This window comes from Pleurodeles waltl, chromosome 10 (genome assembly GCF_031143425.1).
Source record: "Pleurodeles waltl isolate 20211129_DDA chromosome 10, aPleWal1.hap1.20221129, whole genome shotgun sequence".
In the NCBI taxonomy this organism is placed as follows: Eukaryota; Metazoa; Chordata; class Amphibia; order Caudata; family Salamandridae; genus Pleurodeles; species Pleurodeles waltl.
In genome coordinates this window covers 489,462,133-489,490,074 of record NC_090449.1, presented here as the reverse complement: position 1 = coordinate 489,490,074, position 27,942 = coordinate 489,462,133, and the positions used below count along the sequence as shown (strand labels likewise).

Here is a 27,942-nt window from a genome sequence, read left to right as displayed (position 1 = left end):
TTAAGTGCTGGAGTCCAAAGACCTGTGGTTGGTAATAGTGTCTTTTTTGTGCCTCTCGTCGGATTCAAATCAGAAGTGAGGTTCTGGTGCCAGGAAGCCCCTTAAATCTTAGTTTAGGGGGAGTAAAGGGTGTGAGGGTCAGAGGCCAATGGGCTACTTGTCCCTGCGGCTAGTCCACCCCTGAAGTGATGAATTTCTTTTGGGAGTACCCTTCCTATCTACCTAGAATTCTCTAATTCCATGTTTGCCAAGATGGCAGAACCTTTTCTTGGCTGTACAGACCTCCTAGCCCACCCTAAAGGTGTGGATAGCCTCTCGGAGAAGCACATATTCTGCATAGCTAATTTTTATGCCGGTCAACCTGGACAGAGCAGGAAGGGCTTCGTCCTCGAGTAAGGGACAAGAGATTACATATCAAGGGAGGTGAAAGCCTTTGAGGCTCACTCCCTTGATTACTGTAAGCACTAGCCATCCTGGGAGGGCAGAGGTGTGACCTCCTACCTGCCCAGCACCTTCGTCTCCATCGCGGGGGAAGTGTTGGCACAACCAACAGAAGGACAGACTCTTGTCTTGGCGGCAAATGGCTTAGGGTAGCCTGCCAAGGTAACAGAAAGCTAGCAATTTGGCGGGCATCCTCTAAGGACGCTACTGGGGTACATGCTGGGTAACCCTGGGCATGAGAATCATGCTCTGGGTTAAAAAGCACAGAGTTTTACACCAAAATGCGGTGGAATTCAGTCGGACCATCATGGACTGGACATCTGGGGTTTGCCCGCATGCCAGCCAATGTTATCCTATGGACCACCAGTCACTTGCGGTAGTATTAAGTTCAAAATGCTATCACAGGGTTATATGAGCTTGTGCATATATGTCCTCACTCATAACACAGTGACCCTGCCTCCTGGACTATAGGAGGCCTGCCTTAGGGGTGCCTGACCTGTGCTAGGGGCAATGTTGGCACTCTCCCAGCACTTGGTGTGGGCAGAGTTGAACTCGAGCAGACAAGCTCCTCGTGCAGGTTGACAAGGCAGCTCTGCAGTCTTTGCTTTTACTGGGATCAAGCAGGGTGGCAGAATCAGAGCCGCAGCCCTGGTGATCCCTTTACCATCCTTGCCTTAGGTACCACGGGTACCATTTACTAGGGCCTTACAAGGGTGGAAAAGTCCTTCCCAACCGGGTTTACAAAATCACAGTACAATTTAAGGGAAAGAGCACAGACACTGCACTTTCAAATAAAAAACACCAGATCAGTAGTCTAAATAGGGAGGAAAAGTGTGTGTATGTGACCAGCTGCAAACAGCCCAGTTTCCTACAATGCTGATAGCATACTGAAATCAGCAAAGGGTTCCAACAATATTCTCCCTCCTGCCTTAGGCAAATTCACATTTCCTTAATAAACATTGTGTAACTACACGGGTACAATGTAAGAGGCTTTCTGGAAGCATACTTACACAGTACTACATAGTAGGACAATGTCCATTCCTCAGTCAAACATCTCAATCTGTCCCCTCTTAATCAACATCTGTGCTCAGGGGGCACGACATCCAGAGGATCTGATAGCTCGATAAGCATTGCCACACAGGCCTGTAAGTTGTCAGCAAGTTAATTGTCGCTACATGTTTTACGCCTGTGGCTCTCCTCAGCATTTGCCCATTCAGTCACGTCTCTCAGCCAATCCACTATCCTCAGTGCAACTGGGGACATCCATGTAATGGCTATTCATCACTTGGCAAGCACTAAGTCCAGAAAGAGAATTCCCTACTCAGTTTCTTCTGTTCTTTTTAACTGGGATCTGTCCCAACAGACACTGCCCTACATGCCTTGTAAGGGACCACCCAGTGGTCGCATTCAGGGAATTTGAAAATCGTATCCCAATAGACATCTAAAGTAGTACATCCCAAAAACATGTAAATTGTTAATACAGAGCACTATGGACCTCAACAAGCTCCTCTTCTGTTCAGCTTTCCCTTTCTTTGATCCAAAGAATCCCTTCAAAAAGCTAATTGTCCACCCATGATCTATGTAAAACCTAAAGCCTTTTTGGGGTTCATCTGATGGAGACTCTATTCCTCTTTTGAGCAATGGGGGAGGGGGCAAAGAACCCCAATAGAGTGATAGATTGCCCAACATGGAAGGAAAGTCATGACTTTAGGTAACAAAACCGCCCGAGTCTTCAGCACCAAGCTGTTTGGGCAAACCTTAGAATACGATTGCACTAAAAATTCACTCATGCAACAAGCTGACAATCAAAATCAGGAAGACAACTTTCAAGGTCAGCGAGCAGCTATGCATCACTTCAAAGGGCGTACATATGAGGAAAGCCAAGACCAAGATAAGGTCCTATACTGTGGCTTCACCAACATCTTGGGGTGGAGTCAATTGGCACCAACAATCTCCATGCATGACGTTGTAGTTTTGGTGTGTTTGGATAGAGGACCCTACCGTATAGCTGAGACAGTAGGTACTCCTGAAGTAATAGCCTGGTCAGTGAACAGATGCTCATTCTAAGACACCCTGGGTAGCACATTCTCCTGGACCAATCCAAGCCATTGGGACAACTTGGTTCCACGTCCTTCTTATTTTCTTCAGAACTCGGGCAGAAGAGTAAAAGGCAAAAGGCATGCAGGAGTCCCTTGTTCCATTACAACTAGAATTTGTCTTGTAACAAGTTATCTTGTGAGATCTCCAACTAGCCAAACTGTTGACACTGCGTGTTCCTGACTGTGGCGATAAGATCTAGCCAGAGTATTCTCAACTGGCTGAACACATAACACACCAACTCAGGGTTCAGATGCCACTAGTGATCAGGAAGGTGCTCAGCTCATGCGTTCTGGCATAGAGAGATCCCAATCTCTGACTAGTGATCATTATTATGCCCTGGCCCTCCAACCATCCCCAGAGACTCAAAGCCTCTTAGCAAAGGACCCAAGACTCCATCCTTGTCTACTCGTTGCAGTACCGCACAGTAGCAGTGTTGCCTGTGAGAATTTGCACCAGCCTCCCTTTGACGGACAAATGAACAGCCTTGAAAGCCAGACAAAGGGCCTGCATCTCAAGCAGACTGTTGTAGAGTCATCCCTGCCACCAGAGAAATTCATCCCCTGATCCCCACCTCCCTGAGCTAACCACCCCAGCAGCAATGGGTCTGTCTCCACCATCCGCTCTGAGTGGGAAAGGGAGAATGGCCTGCTGTTGGACAAACTGCAGTTGATCAGCCACCACTGTGGATCTCGAGCTATCTCCTCTGAGACCGGGAAAGTATCAAAAAGGCAGCCACGATGTTGGGCCCACAGGGATAGTGTAGTGCAGAGTAAGTTCCAACACAGGGCTTACAGGTGCTACCTGGTGTAGTTGACAAGGACGATGGCTTGAAACTAAGAAACCCCCAAGCCAATCTCACCTGGATCCAAGAACGAGCCTGAAACATCTGGATCATAGCCTGAATATTCCAAATTTATTGCTGCAGAGGGAAAGCCCTGAACTTCACCGCATCCAGGATAGTACCAGTGAATGAAAGCCTCTGAGAGGGAATCAGGTTGCACTTCGGTTCCCTTAGGTGAAACTAAATCTTAAAAATCAGCCATCATTAAAAAGTTGCTCACGACTGACTGCGGAGAGCTTGTCTACAGCAGCCAGTCACCAGGTTACGAGAATACAGGTAAACCTGACCTCCAAAGTTGGGCAGCGATAGCTATCATCACTTTCAGGAACACTCAAGGGGCGTTGGTAAGCCTGAAATGGAGCACTGTAAACTGAAAATGCACCTTGCTGAACTTGCACTGCAGGTACCGCTTGTCGGGCGACAACGATTATATGAAAAAGCACATCCTGCAAATCCATTGACACCATCCAGTCAGAGCAGATAGGATCTCGGCCAACAAGAGCATTTTTAATTTGTCCTTTTGGAAAAAGGCATTGAGGGGGTAGATGGCCAAGATAGACCTTAGGCCCTTATCCTTTTTTAGAACATGGAAAAAGCGAGAGTAACAACCCCTGCCTTTCTCAAAGTCTTTTTTGTCTCTATCTCACCTTTGAAGGAGTCACAGGCCACACCCCTCCTGCGCTGTAGCAAGATGTAATCCGTTATGGTATGGAGGGATATTAGGCGTGGGGGAGAGAAAGCGTAAGGCATAACTATTTTGAATAATTTGGAAGACTAATCTGCTAGATGTGATGTTTCCCCGATCTGAGAGGAAGTGCTGGATCCTATATCTCACTGGGTGGCCATTAGCCACTAAGGGCAAACTAAAGTGGTTTGTTGGCTGGTGTCCCAAGGGAAAAGGAGGCTGAAAACAGGTGCCCTTGCTGGCCTGCACCTTGCGAGCCAGATCTGTGCCCGTTTTCCCAAAAGGACTGGGCTGTGTGGTGCATCACTGAGTGGAAGACTCAGACTATGCACCAGCTGCTAAATTTCCAAAACTGGTGCAGAAATTGTTTTGCAAGGGGTCAACAGCCCCATGGAAAATGTTGTAGATCTCTTATCTTTAACGTGTTTCAAAGCGGAGTCCACCTTCCCAACTAAGAGGCAGGATCCATCAAAGAGAATGTTTATCTGCGAAGGCTGCAAATCGCTGAAGTACCAAGAGGACTATGTTAAGACATGACGACGAATGACCACATGGTGCTGAGTAGCCTTTCAAAGCAATCTTTGGTATTTAAACCTGCAATGTTAAAACATTTGGCAGTTTCTTGCCCATTATGCATTGTCTGGCTCAAAGAGGCTGTGGTGGGTTCGGCTTAGGGCCCTGATAGAGTCGGTAAGTTAAGGATCCACTAGACACGGTATTTTGCTCAAGTGCTCTTTATTTATCCTTCAGGATGTGTTTTTAAACACTCTTTCTTTCCCTCCAGTTCCTCTGTTTTAGTCCCCAGGGCCTTTCCTTGGTGGATTTCCGTGGTGTAACTGGTTCTTCTTCTTTTCTTCTTTCCAGGGACGTGGCGGGTCCGTTCGTCCAGCGGTCTCGGTTGGATCGGCATTCCTCCTCTATAGCCTTTTCCCTGCTCCTCGCCTCGATCGTCTTCGTTTTCGTTCTGCTCTTCCCGGTTCGCGCTCCTCTCTTCCTCCTGCTCCCTCGAATCGTGCGCCACTTCTGCCTCCGTCTACTCTTTTTCTTCTCTCGCCGACGCCGATCCAACCCAGATATCCGGGTTCGGATTCTCTTCCGGGTGGTTGTCGCTTTGATATGTTCCCCAGGGGCACTGCCAAGGCGTTCCAGGGGCTTGTGGTGTAGCCGGAGATGTGACAACCCGGTTACAGAGGCCCTAAAGTCTTCTGACACTTCAGCAAAGATCTGGCTGGCCATGACACAAAGGACATGGGTTTATGAGCCCAACAGACAGATTTTGATGACAGGCCACAAAGCCGAACTAGCTAAACAAAACATACTGTTGCCAAAGCCATCAATCCATTTCTGCAATAGTGATGAGGAATTAATTAGTATTCACTGTACTGGTCAAGACCTGCACAATAAGCTTCTCAGGAATCGTATGCTTGGTGAAAATCTAGGTCCCTGGGTGCTGGTCTATCACATCCAGCTATCTGCCTCTGCCCAGGCTGGCTGAATATGATTTTGACCTGGTAGCCATCAAAGAACCTGGGAGGGAATCATTAAACAGAAGAAAGGGATTAGATGTTGCTAGCCCCAGGCTGCAAAATGTCTGTCAAAACAAGTGTCTTAGTCTCAATGGAGGGCAGATGTAACTCTGGTACCTCAGCTGACCCCCAAAACCACCAATGGGAATGAGGCACTCTCTTCCATTAGTGGTCTATGTTGCGAGTGAAGCTTTGATTCAGGAGAGATGGCAAACCCAGCAGTGTTGTGTAAATCAAGGTATAAAGCATCATCAGAGTAACGACTGAGGAGCAAGTCTTCCCCCCCCAACACAATTACCATCCACATTCTGAGGTGTACCCTTCTCTGGCAATAAGTCAGAACAAAAAAGGTTAGTCTATAGTCTATGTCGGTAAATGGGACTCACTAGAGGCACAGGGTTAGAGAGTCAGGCTGCATTATGTCCGGTTGTGCTTTTGTAATGTTACAATGGTTCACTGCTCAAACTCCAGCCAAGGTCAGCTTGAGTTCTGACCTGGGCATCAGCAACAGATCATCCTCTGAGTGGCAGGGAGCGGCGTGGATCGCGGGGGCCAGATCAGAAGTCTTTAACAGAGTCAGTACGTGCCCTGTAATGGGTCCCAAGGGAACAGATGTTTCTTGGAAGGATCTGACAAAAGTAAACCTACTGGAGGCCACGCACTTTCGTGGGACCTTAAAGTACGCCAAATGGAACCGCAAACACATTGAATATCTGCAGCATGGGCTCTTTCAAGGCCTCAATCTGCTATAGGGAGCTCAGGACAAGTCGGGACCATCATAGGAATTGATCAGTGACTTCAATGGAGAGGGACTTATATCTTGATGCACCGTCTCCATGGACTTAGAGTACAGGAAAGGGTTTGAGTCCCACTTTACTTTTTTATACTTGCATTTGGACTTGGACTAACCAATACACTAAGTGTAAAGTGAAAAGTTTGCTGGAATGGTCCTTTGACCAGGAACAAATGTGGGTCTGTGACTTGGAGAGGGACTTAAGCAAAGTCCTTGACTACTTCTTGTGCTGGCGACATACAGTTTCATCTTTTGGTGCTTGAGCGCACACTTATCACATGATTTAGTTGTGCTCCGAATCCAGGCACCAAAAGACACACCCTGTGGGAATCCAACATCTGCCTATGCACTTGTGGTACAGCTTGAATCGTGTTTTTAATACCAATATTGTTTCCTAGCACACTGTCAAAAGTTTAGTTGGAAGTCGTTTGAAAACCTGATAAATTTGGAAACTGAGCTCCAGATCTGCATCTGAAGGCAAGGAAAAGAAGGAAATGACATCAGCATGTAGCTGTGCTACTTATGTGCAGCTCCACTCCATTTTTGGGCAGTGTGGAGCCAAAGTGGACCTGCACGGCACCACCATGGGGTGTGTGGGAGAAATGCTGTGGAGTAGTCTTAAGATAGGAAATCTTAGAAATATCAATGGCAATCATGGTTCCCTACTCTGCTATCCTTACTGAGACCAAAGTAAGTGTTCTCAGGTGAATGCAGAAACACCAATCTGAACAGTTATTTCACAAGGGATGATAGTCACAGACAGGAATGAGGGAAAGGTGGGTTTTCCCTGGCAATGGAATTTCTGCTACACCAAGGGGTAAGGGCTGACAACCGCCCTTTCAGCCAACAAGTGTACCTGGTATCAGAGCGGGACACAGGAGAGGAGTATGTGGAGGCTGGCATGTCAAAACGGAATATGAGCCCTCCACAATGGAGACTATCATCTTGTGGAGCACATTTACGTGTTTCACAATGGATGGACTCCAGCATCCACTAGTTAAGGTGACACCAACAAATATCTCATGAGCTACTAGTAGCTCTCGAGTTACACATAAATAGCTCTACCATATGCAGCCCAGACTACAAAAAACTGAAAATGCACATTCAAAACAAATATGTAAACTTGTCTGATGTGCCCATTATTAAAATTCTAACATTCGTAGCTCTGGAGGATTTGCATTGAACATAAGTAGTTATTACTACAGAAAAGGTTGGAGACCCCTGCACTAGCATATTAAACCAATAGTACGAGGAGAAACCATGGCAGTACTAACCTGAGGTATCAGATAAAAAGGCCTGTGCCCCTAACTAAAAGATAGACTGTCTACACTGAGTAAACACATTCTAGGCAGAGATGGTACTATTAACACAAATATATTAATTAGAATTTATTAATGAATGTTTATGCATTTTGAATAATTAAAAATGTAGAAAATGGCTAATGTAGAAAAATAATCTGCACGTTTGAAATTGTGACCTTGGAGAGCGACTACCAAGATTCACAAATTGTATTAAAAGAACTAGCATATGTGAAATACTGAAAATGTATTAGAATAACATAGTAGTATGTCATACTGAGAGAAATAATGAAAATGTCACTTACCCAGTGTACATCTGTTCGTGGCATTGGTCGCTGCAGATTCACATGTTGTGCACAGTCCGCCATCTGGTGTTGGGTCGGAGTGTTACAAGTTGTTTTTCTTCGAAGAAGTCTTTCGAGTCACAAGACCGAGGGACTCCTCCTCTTTGCTTCCATTGCGCATGGGCGTCGGCTCCATCTTAGATTGTTTTCCCCGCAGAGGGTGAGGTAGGAGTTGTGTGTGTTAGTAATAGTGCCCATGCAATGGAATGAATAAGTATGTACAAATTAAGGTTAAGTAATATATATATATATACAAATGTACAAATGTTGAAGATAACTTCCAACGGCTACAGGCTCCCGGGGAGGCGGGTGGGCACATGTGAATCTGCAGCGACCAATGCCACGAACAGATGTACACTGGGTAAGTGGCATTTTCAGTTCGATGGCATCTGTTGCTGCAGATACACATGTTGTGCATAGACTAGTAAGCAGTTATCTCCCCAAAAGCGGTGGCTCAGCCTGTAGGAGTGGAAGTAGTCTGAAACAAAGTTCTCAGTACGGCTTGACCTACTGTGGCTTGTTGTGCGGATAGCACGTCTACACAGTAGTGTTTAGTAAATGTGTGAGGCGTGGACCATGTGGCTGCCTTACATATTTCGTGCATTGGAATATTTCCTAGGAATGCCATGGTAGCGCCTTTTTTTCTGGTTGAGTGTGCCCTTGGTGTAATGGGCAGTTGTCTCTTTGCTTTAAGATAGCAGGTTTGGATGCACTTAACTATCCATCTGGCTATACCTTGTTTTGATATTGGGTTTCCTGTATGAGGTTTTTGAAATGCAATAAACAGTTGTTTTGTTTTCCTAACCTCCTTTGTTCTGTCGATGTAGTACATTAGTGCTCTTTTGACATCTAATGTATGTAGTGCCCTTTCAGCTACTGAGTCTGGCTGTGGGAAGTACACTGGTAACTCTACCGTTTGATTTAAGTGGAACGGTGAAATAACCTTTGGTAGGAATTTAGGATTGGTTCTTAGTACAACCTTATTTTTGTGTATTTGGATAAAAGGTTCTTGTATTGTAAACGCCTGAATTTCACTTACTCTTCTTAGAGATGTGATGGCAATGAGAAATGCAACTTTCCAGGTTAAGAATTGTATTTCGCAAGAATGCATGGGTTCAAAAGGTGGTCCCATGAGTCTTGTCAAGACGATGTTAAGGTTCCATGAAGGAACAGGTGGTGTTCTTGGTGGTATTATTCTTCTTAGGCCCTCCATAAATGCTTTAATGACGGGTATCCTAAACAGTGAAGTTGAATGGGTAATCTGCAGGTATGCAGATATTGCTGCAAGGTGTATTTTAATGGAAGAGAAGGCTAGATTTGACTTTTGTAAGTGTAGTAAGTATCCCACTACATCTTTTGGGGATGCGTGTAATGGATGAACTTGATTATTATGGCAGTAGCAAACAAACCTTTTCCATTTGCTTGCATAGCAGTGTCTAGTGGATGGTCTTCTAGCTTGTTTTATGACTTCCATACATTCTTCAGTGAGGTTTAAATGTCCGAATTCTAGGATTTCAGCAGCCAGATTGCTAGATTGAGCGATGCTGGGTTTGGATGCCTGATCTGCTGTTTGTGTTGTGTTAACAGATCTGGCCTGTTGGGTAACTTGACGTGTGGTACTACTGACAGGTCTAGTAGTGTTGTGTACCAAGGTTGTCTTGCCCATGTTGGTGCTATTAATATGAGTTTGAGTTTGTTTTGACTCAATTTGTTTACTAGATATGGAAGGAGAGGGAGAGGGGGAAAAGCGTATGCAAATGTCCCTGACCAGTTCATCCATAGGGCATTGCCTTGAGACTGTCTGTGTGGGTACCTGGATGCGAAGTTTTGGCATTTTGCGTTCTCTTTTGTTGCAAATAGGTCTATTTGCGGTGTACCCCAAATTTTGAAGTAAGTGTTTAGGATTTGGGGGTGAATCTCCCATTTGTGGACCTGTTGGTGATCTCGAGAGAGATTGTCTGCTAGTTGATTTTGGATCCCTGGAATAAACTGTGCTATTAGGCGAATGTGGTTGTGAATTGCCCATTGCCATATCTTTTGTGCTAGGAGACATAGCTGTGTCGAGTGTGTTCCCCCTTGCTTGTTTAGGTAATACATTGTTGTCATGTTGTCTGTTTTGACAAGAACGTATTTGTGGGTTATGATGGGTTGAAATGCTTTTAACGCCAGGAATACTGCTAGTAATTCGAGGTGATTTATATGCAGTTTTGTTTGATGTAGGTCCCATTGTCCTTGGATGCTGTGGTGATCGAGGTGTGCTCCCCACCCTGTCATGGAAGCATCTGTTGTTATTACGTATTGTGGCACTGGGTCTTGGAACGGCCGCCCTTTGTTTAAATTTGTACTGTTCCACCATAGAAGCGAGATGTATGTTTGGCGGTCTATCAACACCAGATCTAGAAGGTGACCCTGTGCATGTGACCATTGTGATGCTAGGCACTGTTGTAAGGGCCTCATGTGCAGTCTCGCGTTTGGGACAATGGCTATGCATGAGGACATCATGCCTAGGAGTTTTAAAACCACTTTTGCCTGTATTTTTAGTGTTGGATACATGGCCTGTATGACCTTGTGAAAATTTTGAACCCTTTGTGTAGTCGGAGTGGCTAATACTTTTGGTGTGTTCATTACCGCTCCTAAGTAGTGCTGTATTTTGCACGGCACAATGTGTGATTTTTTGTAGTTGAGGGAGAACCCGAGTTTGTAGAGGGTTTGTATGACATACTCTGTGTGTTGTGAACACTTTGTTAGCGAATTGGTCTTGATTAGCCAATCGTCTAGATACGGGAATACGTGTATTTGCTACCTTCTGATGTGTGCGGCTACTACTGCTAGGCATTTGGTAAATACTCTTGGTGCGGTCGTTATACCGAACGGTAAGACTTTGAATTGATAGTGTATTCCCTTGAATACAAACCTTAGGTATTTGCTGTGCGAAGGGTGTATCGGTATGTGGAAATACGCGTCTTTGAGATCTAAGGTTGTCATGTAATCTTGTTGCTTTAGCAGTGGTAACACCTCCTGTAGCGTGACCATGTGAAAGTGGTCTGATTTGATGTAGGTGTTTAGTATTCTGAGATCTAAGATTGGCCTCAGTGTTTTGTCCTTTTTGGGTATTAGAAAGTACAGTGAATAGACTCCTGTGTTTATTTCTCTACATGGTACCAGTTCTAATGCTTCTTTTTGCAGTAGTGCTTGAACTTCTATTTCTAGGAGGTCTAAATGCTGTTTTGACATTTTTTGTGTTTTTGGTGGGATATTTGGAGGGATCTGTAGAAATTCTATGCAATAACCATGTTGGATAATTGCTAAGACCCAAGTGTCTGTTGTTATATCCACCCACGATTGATAAAACTGACTTAGTCTTCCCCCCACTGGTGTTATGTGGAGGGGTTGAGTGACTTGTAAGTCACTGTTTGGTTGTTGGGGTTTTGGGGCTTTGAAATTTTCCCCGGTTTCTCTGGAATTGTCCCACTCTGTACTGGCCCCGAAAACCTCCCCTTTGGTACTGTCCCTGTTAGGTAGACGGTGTTGATTGTGAGGTGCTGGCTTGTGTGGCCTGACCCCGAAACCCCCCTCTGAAGGTTGTTTTATGGAAGGTGCCGAAAGTGCCTCTGCCCTGCGGGTAGTAGAGCGCGCCCATGGCCTTGGCTGTGTCAGTGTCCTTTTTCAGCTTCTCAATCGCCGTGTCAACCTCTGGTCCGAACAATTGTTGTTCGTTGAACGGCATATTGAGTACTGCTTGCTGTATTTCTGGTTTAAAGCCAGACGTGCGTAACCATGCGTGCCTTCTGATGGTTACTGCAGTGTTTACTGTTCTTGCAGCTGTGTCCGCTGCATCCATAGAGGAGCGTATTTGGTTATTGGAGATGTTTTGTCCCTCCTCAACCACCTGTTTTGCCCGCTTTTGAAATTCTTTGGGTATATGCTCGATGAGATGCTGCATCTCGTCCCAATGGGCTCTGTCATAACGCGCTAGGAGCGCCTGAGAGTTTGCGATGCGCCACTGGCTTGCAGCTTGTACAGCGACTCTTTTCCCAGCTGCGTCGAATTTTCGGCTTTCCTTATCCGGGGGTGGTGCATCGCCCGATGTGTGTGAATTGGCTCTTTTGCGAGCTGCTCCTACCACGACTGAGTCTGGTGGCAGTTGAGAGGTGATAAAAGCAGGGTCTGTGGGAGGTGCTTTATATTTTTTCTCTACCCTCGGAGTGATCGCTCTACTCTTGACAGGGTCTTTGAAGATTTGCTTCGCGTGCCTTAGCATTCCTGGAAGCATATGCAGGCTTTGGTAGTTGCTATGGGTGGAGGAGAGGGTGTTAAAAAGGAAGTCATCCTCGACAGGTTCTGTGTGTAACGACACGGTGTGGAATTCTGCTGCCCTAGCTACGACCTGCGCATACGCTGTGCTGTCCTCAGGTGGTGAGGGCTTGGTAGGGTATGACTCTGGACTATTGTCTGACACTGGGGCGTCGTATAGGTCCCAAGCATCTTGGTCATCTTGGCTCATGGTGGTGTGAGCCGGTGAATGTGACGGAGTTTGTGCCGGTGATATCTGAGTTACAGGTGGAGGAGAGGGTGGCGGAGTTGCTTTCTTTGCCACCTTTGTTTGTGGTGTTAGTTGTTCAGTTTGGAACTCTAGTCTCCTTTTTCTCCTGATTGGTGGAAGAGTGCTAATCTTCCCTGTTCCACTCTGGATGAAGATCCTCTTTTGTGTATGGTCTACATCAGTAGTCTGTAACTCCTCTTCAAACCTGTGTTTACGCATTTGAGAGGACAATGATTGTTCCTCTGAAGATGAGCCGGTAGTGGGTTCGGTTGCTGGTTGTTTTGGCACCGAAACTGTGTCTTTTTTTGTTTTCGGCTCAGAGGCGAATCTCTTCTTTTTCGGAGTCGAGCCTTCTCGGCGTCGATCATCCTCGGTGCCGCTGTCTCTGCGTCGAGCAGCGTCGGCTCCGCTTTCTCGGCGTCGATCTTTTTCGGCAACACTTTCTCGGTCCCGAGAATGTTGCGTGCCTGTGTCTCGACCCGAGTCGGACGATCTGGGCACCAGTTCGGCCTTTTTCGGTGCCGATGGACGGTCACCTTTATGGGTTGAGCCATGGCCAGTTGGCAGTGGCGTCCCATGGGCCTTGTCTGTTTTCTTGTGCTGTGTGCTTTTCGACGTCTTACTCACAGTTTCATCGACGTCGAATTCATCCGAGTCCGAGTCATGGACGGAGAAGGCTTCCTCCTCTTCTCCTTGTTCCTCGAACTCTCGGTGTTCTGTCGGCGTGGACGCCATCTGTAATCTTCTGGCTCGACGGTCACGGAGCGTTTTTCGGGACCGGAACGCACGACAGGCCTCACAAGTTTCTTCTTTGTGCTCGGGTGACAGGCACAAGTTACAGACCAAATGTTGGTCCGTATATGGATATTTATTGTGGCATTTAGGACAGAATCGGAACGGGGTCCGTTCCATCGGTGTCGATGTTACACGCGGTCGGGCCGACCGAAATTACCCCGAAGGGCTACCGGAGCTCTTCACGATTCGGTGTTGATTCTAACTATCCCGATCCCGAGCGAAGTTTTGACTATCTTTCCGTCCCGAAACCCGGAGCGAAAAGGAACACGTCCGAACCCGAGGGCGGAAAAAAAACAATCTAAGATGGAGCCGACGCCCATGCGCAATGGAAGCAACGAGGAGGAGTCCCTCGGTCTCGTGACTCGAAAGACTTCTTCGAAGAAAAACAACTTGTAACACTCCGACCCAACACCAGATGGCGGACTGTGCACAACATGTGTATCTGCAGCAACAGATGCCATCGAACCTTATGTTTTGCATTATATTGTAGAGCTTAACTTAGCCAAAGTTGTGGCCTAATATTGCCAGGCCTTGTGCAGAAGCTGAATATTAACGTTCAATGAAAGATGCTGACAAATCAGACGAACCGTGAACTGCTTATTGTTTAATAAAATTGTTTAGCTGAAACCCTTGCACGAACCGAGAGAAAGGAGACGATGGAAACCAGAATGTATCAACTACTGTGTAAAGTGCTCAGAGAGTACTTTCCCAGGACTCGAACAATAGAGACACTGACTGGAAAAGAAGATGCAACATTTTCGATACCTGACGAGCCAGATGATGAGGACATCAAAAGTGAACCAATCAACAATCTGACAACTGTGTAATAATAGAATTCATAGATTTGAATTATAAAGATAATTGGACAGGTTAAAATTGTGTGATTAATTGACCAATTAGGAATTGGGGGATAGTTGATATAATGCTGTGACAAAGTGGGCAAACTTCAGATGAGACGGATAGAGAGAGATGTCAAGGCGATTCAAGATTCTGTCATTGGGCTCAAGCTCTTGAGGGTCTGATGTGATGCTGATTGATTGATGACATGAGGAAGAAGACTGACTTGTTGCTGATCCATACAGAGGATAGGTAGATATGACAATGTGACTGAATTAACTTTTGTGCCTTTTCTTTCTAGGTACCAACTGCGCTGTTTTAGATAGTTTTTCTCTTAGCTAGATGTTTCCAAATTCATGTTCTAAACTGTTTTTGCATGACGTCCCACATGCTGATGCTAATCTGGGTTAGGTGAGGTTCCAACCATATGACATTGACAAACACAGAGACAAATGATTGACAAACTGATTTCCTGAACTCTGCTACTCATGTTGACGTATTCATTCCTGATTCAATTATTGACTTATGCTACTGCTTTAGAATGTACTCTGATGCAAGTTTTGATTAGGCTATGTTTTTGGCGCTTTCTAATAAATTAATACGGATTTGTTAACTTGAATAAAGTTCAATTAATTTTCATGAATTAGTATTGTAACTAATAGGGAATACAAACTACTAAAACGTATAGTGAGTTGTGGTTATTCATGACTGGAGGGTCATGGGGTGTTATGTTTCTGATTCATTGATGATGAGGACTAATGTTTATTGAATTACGTATTAATCATTAGTGTAACTGCCATTAGCCTAGCTAGGATACTCCATGCGAATCAAAAGGTTAATCGACCTATACACGTCCCCTTGTAAGTTTACTTACTAAGGACCAGGCGTGCTAACAGTACTACCCCTTGCACAAAAAGAAGGTGTGTTTTGTACTCCTTCCCGACTCCTGAGCTGACATCATTAGATGTCATGTACAGAGACTGACTGAGCAACCTGTTGGCATGCATGATCTATTGCAGAGTTCACAGTTTCAGTCTGGCGCCTGGGGAAATTTGCAAGATAAAAAATCTGCAGTTTCAGTGTCAACTGAAGGTATTGATAGCTTTGTGTCAGCAGCTGCTGCCTGCAAATTAATTCTGGAAGATGACTATGCTAATAGTGGCTAGGCAGACAGGTGCAAAGTTAAATGGGGTGAAGAAATGGAGGTGCAGAATGCAGTGTCTTTACAGTACATGATCTATAAATGAATAGTGAAATTAAAAAAACATTTTGATCTGTGATTTGCTCACCATTTATAGGCTTTGCTGAATACCAGTGGGAAATTGCGAAATTTGTGTTGTGTCATTATAGCTTCTTTTAGGCCACAAAGTTATCTAACTATAAGAGACATGCTTTGAGATTGTTTATGGTACTGACATTTTGGACGCTGTCACTGATAGACTGGCCCTTGTCATGGATTAAATACACAAACATCAACACTGGCTTTATTTAATCATTATGGAGAATTCCTATAATATTAACAGTGCTCATAAAATAGATATTCCATACAGTACAGTTGCATGAAGAACCACAAGATATTCAAAGTGAGGAAGGATCTAATCACTCCTGCATTGGAGAATTTAGTTACCTGTACCTTCAGTTCTTCACTGTAGAGATCTTTCATAGAGTCACATGCTTGAAACATTCTTTGATGCAGAATGGATATCGCCGTTAGGTTTAATTTTAGTTTATTAATTAATTAAAACCATAAACAGACATAGATCAAAAATCTTAAAATCATGCATTCAAACGGCTAAAAAAAACAGAAGAAAAGAAAATGCAATGACAATTAGTCTAACACTAGTGCAACAGAGCTATTTAAAATACAGAAATAGGTGGTTCCAACCATTTACAGCCTATCGGGCACGCAACCGAGAACAGAAAGTGCAGTGTGCAAGCATTACGTGCAAAGCACAACAAAGCGGGCGCCTTCCGTAAACTATTAAGGCCGTAAAACAAGCACTAATTCCCAAGGTTGTACGGCCCAGATGATCGAGATGGAGAACACTGATCCTCACACATCAGCATATGAAGTGAACCCATAGAGCATTATTCTTAAAATGGTATTAGGTAGTGCCACTGCAGATAATTAAAGGAGAATTCTTATAGATGTTGGAGTGGCGGAATCAACCAAGCGTGTAAAAACAGTAGGATTACAGATTAGTTTACAGAATAACTGTTCAGAGGTGCTTAAAAACAAAGCGATTGGGCACAGAACTTAAAATACTTTTTAAACAGATATACTTAATTATTGGATCGGGGACAACTATTCATGATATTCCATGTTTCAAACTTCAGTGTCCATGTATACACCTGTTCCTAATGAGCCCTTACCGATTGCAGTTTTGCAGTGCCATTAGTTTCTTCTCGACCTTAAGTATTTCAAGAAGCAGCAGTTCAGTTGGATGCCTGTAGGTGAGAAACAAGGCAGAACTGCCTGCCTATATGACCACCTGCCTGTAGTCCTCTTTGATTAAAGAGGAGTCGCAGCCTTACTTTCCTGTCTGCCAGTAATTCCTTACAAATACATCTCTGGTGCAATAAATCTTATTTGCCTTTTCCGCATAACCGACAGTCTGTTACAAGCAAAGTGCCTTCCTACGAACGTAGGTGTAGAAGTGAGGGTAGAATGCACAGTCAATACATAAAGAGATTTTCTTTTATTAAGTTGAAACAGCCTATGAAAAAATAGGGCTGTGGTTCAGCTTTTTCGTAGCCGTGCAGCACGACAAAGCAGTGGGCTCTGTTAGCCACTGTTGTGTTGTCCCTCAACAGTGAAATACATCTGATGTTTTTATTTACTGCTTTTTTTAAACTAGAATGAGTTGCTGATGTCACCCAAAGGTCATGTAAGCCGAGCTGCAATAGGGAGTCATTAAGATAGGCTCAAGCGGGAGAGCCACTTCTAGTTGCCAGTTCCGACTATAAATACAAATTTAATGTATAAGAATCGGCAATCATTATTTTAAACCAACAACTAATACAAGTGCCTCTTCTGGCAAGGGATTGTCTTTGGAGGCCAAACTCCAGCCTAACCCGAGCAGAAGAGGTATACGAGAGGCAAAAAATCATTCTATACGCCCTAGAGACAACCGCCTCAAGTGTTGGTGCATCCCCTTCCTCGTAGTGCCTCACCCCCTTAAGTTATTGTCGGAATAAACTTTGCCTGAAAAATACAAAGCAATGGTGCTAAATTAGGGCCGGACACTTTCCTTTTTAGATTCTTAGAGCTAGAGCGATGCCATTTCTCTTCAGGACATCACTCTGTGGTTTGAATGACCCTTTCTTATCAAAAATAACATGTAAATATTTGTAGAATGACACAGGTCATCATTTTGACTTTGGCGGTCTATTCGCCAGACCGCCAAAGCCAAACCTTCCACTTGACCACCAGTGCTGGCGGTCTGCAGACTGCCATAATACAACTGCTGGCAGCCGTCCGCCATACTTGAGGCAGAAAGTCGCCAGCAGTCGTGCTGGTGGTCGGAGGCGCAGAGATGGTTCTATCGCCGGCACCGTCACGTCAACAGGACTCCGCCTGCCGTATCACGTTCTGGCGGTGTCCTGATGGTGGGGCCCTGCCAGTGGTGAAAGGGCCGGACCCCGTTCCCTCTCTGGCGACCCAGTCAACGGACGAGGTAAGTGGATCGTGGCAGTGGAGGGTCAGTGGGGCGTGTGTGAGCGCATGTTCTGAATGGAGGAGGTGTCTGTGGGTTTGTGAGTGCGCGATTGTTGTGAATGCGGGCGGGGTGAGTGTGAATGTGGAGGGAAGGGGGGTGTCTGTGTGGGTGTTGCGTGGGGTGGAGGTGAGTGCGTGAATGTGGTGTTAGGGGGAGTGGTTGAGTGCGTGTTTGCGGTGTTGGGGGGGTGAGTAAGTGAATGTGGTGTTGGGGGTGAGTGTGTGCATGCAGTGTTGGGGGTAAGTATGCAAGCGTGGGGGGGAGTGAATGCGTGTATGTATGTATGTATGTGGATGTGTGATTATGAATGGATGTGCGTGGGTGTGGATGAAGGGGGTGGAGGGGTGCGTGCATGTGTGCAGGGGGTTGGGGAGATGCATGAGGTGTGTGGATGTGGAGGGGTGCGTGTGCCGGCAACAGGAATGGAGAAACCTGTCACTGCATGAGTGACCGCCAGGCTTTTTGTGCCGGTGCGACTACCACAACAAGATTGAAGGTGTGCCACGTTGTAATGTAATGTGGCCATCGGCATAAAGGCTGCCGCCGGCCTGGAGGGTCTCACTGCCGGCGGTGACAGTGCGACCGCACCGGCGGGCCAGGTGGCATTTTGGCAGTCTGGCTTGAGGCAGATATCACAACTTGAAAGGCGGTGGTCTTTACTGCAGGCCCTGCGGTGGTAAAACCGCTGCCGCAAGGCTGGCAGTCTGTTGACCGCTAGCCTCGTAATGAGGGCCACAGTCTTTAGAGGTAGGGCAGCAATACACCAACTTGGTATTTTCCTTTTTCGGCTGTTTACAAACATCATTTTCGCTTTATCAAAATTGAGTTTTGGGCCATCTGCTTTTGAATAAGTATGGGTGATGTTAAGAAGACGCTGCAATTCAACTGAGGTCTGGCTTTTTAACACTGGGTCGTCTACGTAAAGGAGATTTGAAAGGGCTAGACTGCCAGACAGCTTCAGAGCACGAGAATTACAGCAAATTAAATCAGCAGAAAAAAGAGGCAAGAACACATCCCTGCATTAAGCCTTTGGTGGTTGGTATGCATCTTGAGAGATGCGTCCCCAACCCCAGCTTAACTTGCACCCAAGTATCTGTATGTAATGTAATTAGTAGCTTCAGAAGGGTTGGTGAAATAATCCATGCCGCCAGCTTCCACCATAGCAAGCCGCAGTCAATATAATCAAGGGCGGCCAGGAAATAAATGAAGCAAAGTAGAGGGGAGACTTGGGTCCTACGGCTCCATCTATCAGCAGGGGCAATGCTATTATGTTGGTTATGGTTGCCACATTCTTACTGAAGCCAGACTAATTTATTGGGATGATGTGAATAGCCGAGGACATGACAGTTTACTCCCCCAGAATAATGACAGCAAAATATTTAGCTTCTTTGTCGACAAGCGCCACAAGCTGCAAATTGTTGGAGCTATTCTTATCACCCATGCTTGGGAATCGGTGAGATGATGGACCCTCTCCGTGAAGCTGGAATTCGAGCATCCTCTAAAATCTGCCAGAAATCGACTTCGGCTTCTCTGACCAATATCTGACATCCTGCTTGAAGAGTGCTGGAAATATCCCATTCTTTCCCGGAGCCCCCACTTGACTCAGATTTCTCAATTAATTGTCTTGTTACTATGCAGTGTCCATAGGCCCAACCTGAGATGTCAACAGATCATCAACTGGCCTTCCCTGTTTCTGCTTTGATATGCTAATGGCGGAGCATGGTGTGATACCCTCTTATTGCCCCTCCGCGTGGCAACTGAAGTGCTCCTTCAGAATTTTTACCCAGGCAGCTTCGGTCAAATGAGAACTGACCCCTAGTTGGGAAGGGCATTGTAAGAAGTTTAGCTCCTGCCAGAATCTTGTGTGTGGTCATTCCCTTTTATGTCGCAGAGTAGGTGTGCCCAGAGCATTTCTTCATGTTTTCTTCTGCATGAATACATTAGCTTTCTTAGTGCTGCCTTGTTCCACCTCAATTTTTGTTGTAAATCATTGTCACACGGGTGCCAGAAAAGTTTTCTGATGGTAAGTTTTATGAATCTCTTATGTAGCTTTACCAATTGTAACTACGAAAGAGTGCCCGCTGCCTGCGTCCATGCGCCTCTCACACTTCTGTGTGCTCTTGTGCTCAGGCTGCTGTATTGTGCTAGAAACCTTGGGAGTCCTGTCTGGTTTCTAAACCTAACCTTTCAACTAACCGGCGATGGTACTGAAGACTCAGGTGAGAAGAAAATAATTTGAAGGTCTGTGTCCTCTTGCATTGTATCGCCCTCCTGGGCTTTAAGGCTCTGTGTCCCAGTGGGAGCCACAGAGGCCACAGAAGTCACTGGAATAGGAGCAAGAGTTGGAATTAGGCTGGAGCAGCATTTTAGTGCTCGCCACAGAGTTTCTGCCATAAAGTGAGCCTGTCGGTCATTTTCACCAGGTGAGTTAGCGGGTGGCGGCCGGGGGGTCATGTGGCTGGACTTGGTCAAATTTTATTCTTGCGCTTGTTGTGCTGTGCACACGGTCATAGGGAGCAGTAGGGTGGTAGGTGGTATCTGGCATAAGGAGCCGTGGTTTCCTGGATAGGACCTCCCAGGACTGCTTTGCCTGAGTGACCACCTGTGAACCGGAATTGCATATTTTTGGTCTGGTGCCCCCTCGCAAATAGGTGAATTGTATATATTTGCATCTAGCCTTTTTCATTAACGATTGGAGGATCCTCAGTTTTGTGGTTTAAGCAAGGTGTAGTCTCAAGTCGCATGGTTTTGGAGTAAACTGTATCATTGCTATTAAACCTAACCCTGTGTGCTCCCAGCTCCTAGCTGTAGTGCGCTACTGTGCTCAGCCCCCCTAGAAAGCTGGGGGAGTTAGAGCGTATGGTGGAGTGATACTGCAGCATGAGTGTGCAGCGGTCACAGGGGGAAGGGGTTAGAAGAAGCGCAAAGAAGAAGCACTAAGGAGTTTTTAGTGGTGCTAAGAGACACTATATAAGTAGAGGAAAAAGCACCAAGGAGATAAAAGACCAGCAGGATAGTTGGAAACAAGGAGTGGAAAAGCAGATTTGGCCTTTGAACGTGATGTGGACAAGTAACGTGGTGTGTGGAGGCGACGGTAGTGGCAATTTAGAGGTGGAGGCAAGCCCTTCCCATTCATACTGCCTTATCGTCTCCTGGGAAAATATAAATATATAATGCCCACAAGTAAAACAAGGACATGGGGGTGTGTGTGGCCCAAAGAAGGGATTAAAATACATCACAGGGGGAAAAGTGTAAACCTAACGAGTGCCAGTCCTTAGGAGATATTGCTATTAGCTCTGAAGGAGGAAATATGGCCCCTATTTTGCAACACGAGGATGTCCTGTCCTGACACCCACCGGGGAAGAAGCTGGTGTAACGCATTTGGGCCAATCAATTAAAGAATTTCTGGGGAAGTATTTTAAAAGGAATGCCGATGTATCTCAGCATATTGCAAAGGAAAAGCCCCCAAATGTTGGTCAGAGGGAGGAAGAATGGGTTGTAGCAAGTGACCAGTCTTGGATTCTTTACAGGATGGGGACTTATCTTCAGTGGAAGGGATGGTTAGGAACATGGGGGGGTACTCTTACCAGAGCCAAGGTTATCTTCATCTCCCTGCCTTTCCCCCTTTGTGGTGAATAATTACATGATGGGTGAAAGATCCCTGTCTTATGCTACAATTGAGAAGGAGAGACTGGCAGAGGAAGTTAAGGATGCCCCCGAAGTGGATACGTACACCCGTTACCATGCAGAAAGAGGAGCTGCTTCGCAGATAGAGTTCCCACGTCGGATAACCACACGTATCACAGAGAACAGTTTAAAAGTGCTCAATGATCTGATGATAAATTATAAGGGTCTCAGCTTGGCTGAAGATCCAACTTATGTGATTATGGGATATGAAAGAGTAATTGAACAAGTGGTTGGTTGTTTGAAAGTAAAACTGAAAATAATACACGTGAATAAAGAACAGGGACAAGTTAGTGGGGATTATAAAAATACCTGGTTTAATCACAAAAGTAGGACCCTGAAGTTAAAGGTGTGGAAGTTGGAAAGGGAATTTAGGAAAAGGCCTGGTAAGGGAACTGAACAGAAGCTCTGTTTAGCCAAATAAGACTATAAAAACATTGAGAGTAAAAGAAAAAGGGAGCACATAAATACAAATTGGCAAATTATGTTAGATCTGATAGGAACTAACAATACTAGGAAGTTCTGGCAGTTGGTAAGGGAGGGGAAGGCCCTTGGGATATGCAGTGTTTAGTCGGGGAAGATGACTGGAATATGCATTTAGGCAGTCTATATGGAGGGAAGAATGTAGGGTTAGACCTGGAAAATAAAGTTGAGATAAGTGGCGAAATAAGGTCATACTTCTCCCTTCAGAGGATGAAAGAAATAATTGTGGCTCTTAAGGTAACTAAAGCAGCTGCCCAACAGCAGTTATAATAAAAAACAATGTGGATTGGTGGGCAAGACTCTTATGTTACCTTCCAGAAACTCTTTGATTCTGGTTGCGTCCCTGAGAGTTGGAAAGGTGCAATAATTAGGCCAATTTACAAGAAGGATGATGCAACACAACCAAAGAATTATCGTCTAATTAGCCGCTGGATGTGGGAAGAAAACAGTATTTGCTAAATTAGTGCTGGGTCTAGTGAAGTAATTCGACAATAGACCACTGTTTTAGTACCCGGGCATTGGCAAAAAAGTCAATAGAGGTAAAAGGTCGCCTATTTTGTTTCTTTGTCTGTTTTTTTAGCTGCTTTTGAACTGGTGGGCCGGACTCTGCTGTGGGATATGTTGAGGAAGCTTGGGTTGGACTGAGCCATTCTTTTCCTCCTCCAGGGATTACGTACGCAAAATTGGGCCCATGTGATTTTAGGTACTTGTGGGACTTTATCAAATAACATCCTATTAAAGAATGGGCTGTGATAAGGTTCTGTCTTGGCCCCTCTATTGTTTGCCATACACCTGTCTGATTTGCCAAACATATTAAATGAGGCCGGGGGTTTATGCCCAAAAATGGATGGGACCCACGTCTCTTGTTTATTATAGGCTGATGAGCTAGTGATAGTTGACATGACAGAGTTGTGATGGCAAAGAAAATTAGATGTCTTCTTATAACTAATTTCAAAGTCAAAATCTTAGAGTTAATCTGGATAAGAGGAAAAAAATGATGTTGAGAAAAAGAAAGGGGGCATTTTTCCTGGTACCCAGGGAGGTGAAAAAGTAGAAATAGTTAATAAATACAAATATGGGTGTGTAGTTAGACTCCAAATTAAGATGGTGAGAACATATTTTTGCGGACCTGTTTTGTGGGCTCCGACCAACCGCCTAAAGATAGTGTCCTCATGTGATAAATCTGAGTGGCCTCCATGGTGTTTTGCATGAGGGGGCATAGTGGAGACAAAGGGTGCCGGACTGGCAGTGTTAGTCAAAACTGAGATGGCGGCTCTTTCTCTAGCTATTCTCCTCCTCTCTTCCATAAGATGCCCCAATGTAACCACAAGTTCGCCTATCGTGCACTTAAGGGCTGCTATTTCTGACCTGAGTGATTGTATACAACCTACCAGGTCATCATTTAGGGGGTTGTGGAGAGAGCGCATGACTGGTTGTTTGGGAAGCAACCTGCCTTAGCCTGGATGGGAGAAGCTATGAGATCCTGAGTTGTAGGTAGATCTGAGGGACTTGATAGTGGAAGAAAACAATTGGTACACGGGATGGGAGAGGGTGGAGATACTATTGCTGAGTCATGAGGGGGCCAGACCTAGGAACTAGATCAGCTGGGTTTTGGGGCACTGTACTAGTCTTGTTCCTCAACCATACCCAAGCCTTACTGAACATATTGGATAAGCTTTCCTGCTTATTAGTCAGCGTTTGGATTGCTAGGCACGGTTTGGGACTCAATGGTTTGTCTGCACCAGATGGTGGGGCTCGTATTTCCCTGCAATCATCCAGGAGGTCATCAATGCGATCAAGCACGTCACTGCAGCCTGACTTTTAAGAGATTTGTTTGTGCTTTCACCCCCCCCCCCATCCCTGTACCACCCTCAGTCGCTTTTCTTTTACCCATATCTGTGGCAATGTGTTGGGACGGAACAAGGGGCCTGAGATGGTACTTTGAGGGGGAGCTAGAGGAAGAGGAAACTATTCAGGTGTGGCTAGAAAAGAACCAGACTCAGGAGGGTGGCCCAGCCTGGCCTCAGTTGGTCATGAACGGGGCCCTTGGCCCAGGCTTTGCCTGGGCGCGGCCTGCACTGAGGTATGCCCCCTTGCGCTTTATAGCGCTCACTGGAAATGGCAAGTGGGAGCAGGTGATGAAGAAAATGGCCGCCTCCCGGGGCCACAAAGCCGTCTAGGGTATCTAGTCCCTCTGGTCTCGGTTAGCGAGGTCTGAAGTATTTGTGAGGTGATAAGAGTGCTCGCTATTCATGAACTGATAAGGGCGGAAGACTCTGGTACGTTCCTCCTGCTTGGCAGCAGGACCCCAACCTTAGGGCAGATCACATCTTAGATCCTTCCCTTCGTATTGCAGTGTTGCTCTAATTGCTTTTAGCTTGATTTCTTCCTCTGACTTCGCCTTCAGTTCCTTAACCTCGCTAATACTTGTTACAGAGGTGTAAACTGACATGCCGCCCTTCAAATGTCTGAATCTGGCTCCTTTATGGGCCAGGATGTGATAATCTGCAAAGCCCTTCATGTGAAATGGCTGTTCCAGCCATGTTTCCTGCAAGAGGATGATATCAAACATTTGCAAAAAGAGTAGTACTTGTCTGTCGGATGTTTTGCTTCCTAGAACAATAAATGTTCCAGGAGGAGATGCAGGTGGGGCTTCGTCTAGGTGCCCGTTTTTCCAAGGCTAGGGAGCTTAGTTTAATCAATGGTCTTGTCATGGCAGGTGAACCCTGTCATTAGGTGTTGGTTACCCCATTTATTGTGCTAGATATCCATTTCCAGTCCTGTGAGGCTGTTATATCTGTGATTGGGCAAGGTTGGAAGTTTTGCCTTGCTCTGTCTGAGGGCGAAGTACTTCTCACCCCCTCAAGAGCTGAGTAGGTGGTTTTAGAAATATGTGAGCCCTGGCCATGCTGCTTTGTGGCTAGCAGTGGCTGTGGCTAGCAAGGAGTGCAGTATGGCATCACTGTTATACCCCAATTTTTTTTAAAAGGCCTGTTCTTCCAAAATCTTCCTGGCTATTACTGCTGTGGCCCATGTGGCCACAGTTGCCTCACTGCCTATAGGGCTTAAAGACCGTATAAATTGTATTGCCACCAAATCTGATGATTTCAAGTGGTTCGCATCACTGGTTGTCGCTTAGAAGCATAAGATGTTCCCTGTATTTAAAATTGTATGGCTCCCTTGTGATTTGTATTCAAGTAAAAAGATCAAGACGTTTGTGTCAGGATGAGCATTAGAAGTAGCATCTGGGGAGGCTGGTGCTGTGTTGTGTTGTATAGGATGGAGAATTACACCAGCACTAATGTTGGGTTCCCTATTCAAAAAAATAGAGCAGGATGATAGAAACGTTTCTGGGGCCGACTCTACCAGTTGGGTGGCTCGATGAGCACTTTCGTCTTCTGGACTGACCACTGTTAGACTAACATAGCAATAGGAGGTGTTAAGCAGCAGATTAAACTCATCTGAAACTGCCCAAACTTCAGTAAATTAAGGAAACTTGCTGAGCACTTCGGTTCTCTTAGAGGCCAAAATAGCTCAGATTCCAAAATACAATAGTGAAGGAGAGAATAAAAAAGTGTGTATCAACGAAAAATAAGTTGGAGAACCGGGGATACCAGCAACAAATTAGTTTTCCTCTAGCACTAGATATTTACAGATTCACTTGCTTTAATCAGAACAGCAAGAAGTAACTGAAGGCAAATGAAAAAGATGAAGCAGACTGACCCGTGAAACAGGTTATTTTTGACCCACAGAAGAATACGCTGCTGCACTGAGATCCACGGAATAGTTTCTAACAAACATGTTCCTGTTCTTCTAGACAGTGGCATGGCAGGTTTTGTAGAACAGCCCACCAAGAGATTGCTTGCCTTCCTGTGACAAAAGGTGTTGAAGGCTGATATCCAGGTGATGGAGGCTGATATCCACCATGCTCTGCCTTGTTTTGTTAAGGGCAACTCAGGCAGGGTATCCACATTAGAAAAAGAGGTGATCTGAAGTCCTGAATTGTTTTGCTCTGTCAAAGAAGAATCTGAGGAGTATGCGGACTTCAGGAGAATGCAATGCACTTCTCCCAATGGAAGACAAGTGAAGAACTACTTGTTCATTCACTGAGGATACTTTGGGCATTAACTTTGTTCTTGGTGCAACACAAATATATTTTGCCTATGAACGCTCGACATTGAACTCATATTGCCATATCAAAACCAGGAGGAAAGCCATCTTCGAACAGAGGTCTTTCACACCTGACATGAGGACATGAGGAACACCTCAAAAGGAGCTGTCATGAGATTGTTCATCTTTGTATTCAGTTACTGTGGCACTGGAGAGTGTGGCACTTGTGGGAACGCCAATAAAGACCTTTCATGAACTCTGACTAGTCTTTGTGAAAACAAACATACAATCCCTTTTCAGACCACCACAATTCGAGTCCATTTGGACCCCTACGTGTAGCAAATGATGAGTGCAAGTCTTCACTTGGATCTGCCTAAACTCAGCAGGCATTTCTAAGCAGTCACAGAATTGTAGGTTAGGTTCAAGTACTTCAAGTCAGAGTGCAATACCTAAATACGCTGACTCAACAGGAGGCCATGTTGTAACTTCAAGGTGATCGATGTATGAGAATGCATCGACAATTTTCTGTGAACCAATATTGCATTGACCATGATGACGCAATTAGATTTTGTGTGCAAAACCTGTCCTTGTGTGATCTATCATTGATCACATATTGTTCATGAATAATGCAGTTATATACAGCATCTGTATGATGTCATTGTAGACCAATACACGTTTACTAAAACAACCTCCAATTTCTGAAAACTGATAAACAGTTCTCCTGTCACTCACCTTCTTCATTCAACTGTCGAACACTGACTTCTGGCTTTCTCCATTCCCTGCCACGCCTGCCAGTGGCAGTCACTTTGTGGGGACTCAACCTGCCTACAGAGATGTCATTCAGGCAGCTCACCAGGCCATGCAGCGGAGACTTGCCTGGACCAGGATCTGTCAGGAGGAAGAGCAGTGGAATGGGTTAAACTATCAAAGTTCTTATACTTACTTTTCATTGTGATATCAGTGCAAATTCAGAAACACACAGCGAAGTCTACAGACCAAGAAAGCAAGGTCAGATCTGACTGGGACTATGTCTGATTGGTTTAAAAAAGATAGAAGACCTTCTCTTATGAAAACCTCATTTGGCCCAGTTGAAGCAGATAGTTTCAGTATAATTTCTGATTTGCCTTATAAATTCAGAACTACAAAGAACCTCACGTTCATCCGGTCTGTACCATAGTGATTTCAGATCTTTCAGTGGCAAAGAGACAATTATTGGATGTGTCACAGACAGCCTCCAATGGCAACAATGTCTGCATTCTGATATTTTCAGCTGCATTTATCGCCATTGTCCTTTAAGCCACCTTCAAGAGCAAAGAGTTTATCAGCTGGAAAGGGTAACTACCCATCCTTTTAAGTTTTAAGGAAGCAACAGTAATGATTTACTATGAACTTTTATAACAATAATTTTAATCAGAATAATTAGTGTCTTGTCTTGTTTTGAGAAACATATTGCCTAGTTACAGGAACTCTCCAACTTATCACTATTCTATTGTCCATTTCGGGGATGCCAATTTACATTTTTGTCCATTCGACTGTCCATATTTCTGAAACCTAAATGCACTCATGTAAAGTCTAGCACCACTTCGTAAAAACAAACTGCATGGTGAGGCGATGAATAACCTTGCACTTGAGGCCAATCTTTTAAACAAAACTGTTCTCAATAATTATTCTAATAGAATCCTGCCTGCATATTATGGCAAGGGCTATAACAAGATTATTGATTATATTTATATTTCAGAAAAT

At 45.1% G+C, this 27,942-nt stretch overlaps 1 protein-coding gene across 13 annotated transcripts in view; it reads right to left on the bottom strand.

Moving 5' to 3' along the window:
* The window catches only part of LOC138261643 (uncharacterized), a 1,036,964-nt gene that overhangs the window by 522,007 nt on the left and 487,015 nt on the right, over positions 1 to 27,942 (bottom strand). For all 13 annotated transcript variants that reach the window (XM_069210793.1, XM_069210797.1, XM_069210802.1 and 10 more), the window contains one exon: positions 26,932 to 27,087. In XM_069210793.1, coding sequence (XP_069066894.1) covers positions 26,932 to 27,087 — 156 coding nt within the window. The remainder of the gene's footprint in view (positions 1 to 26,931; positions 27,088 to 27,942) is intronic.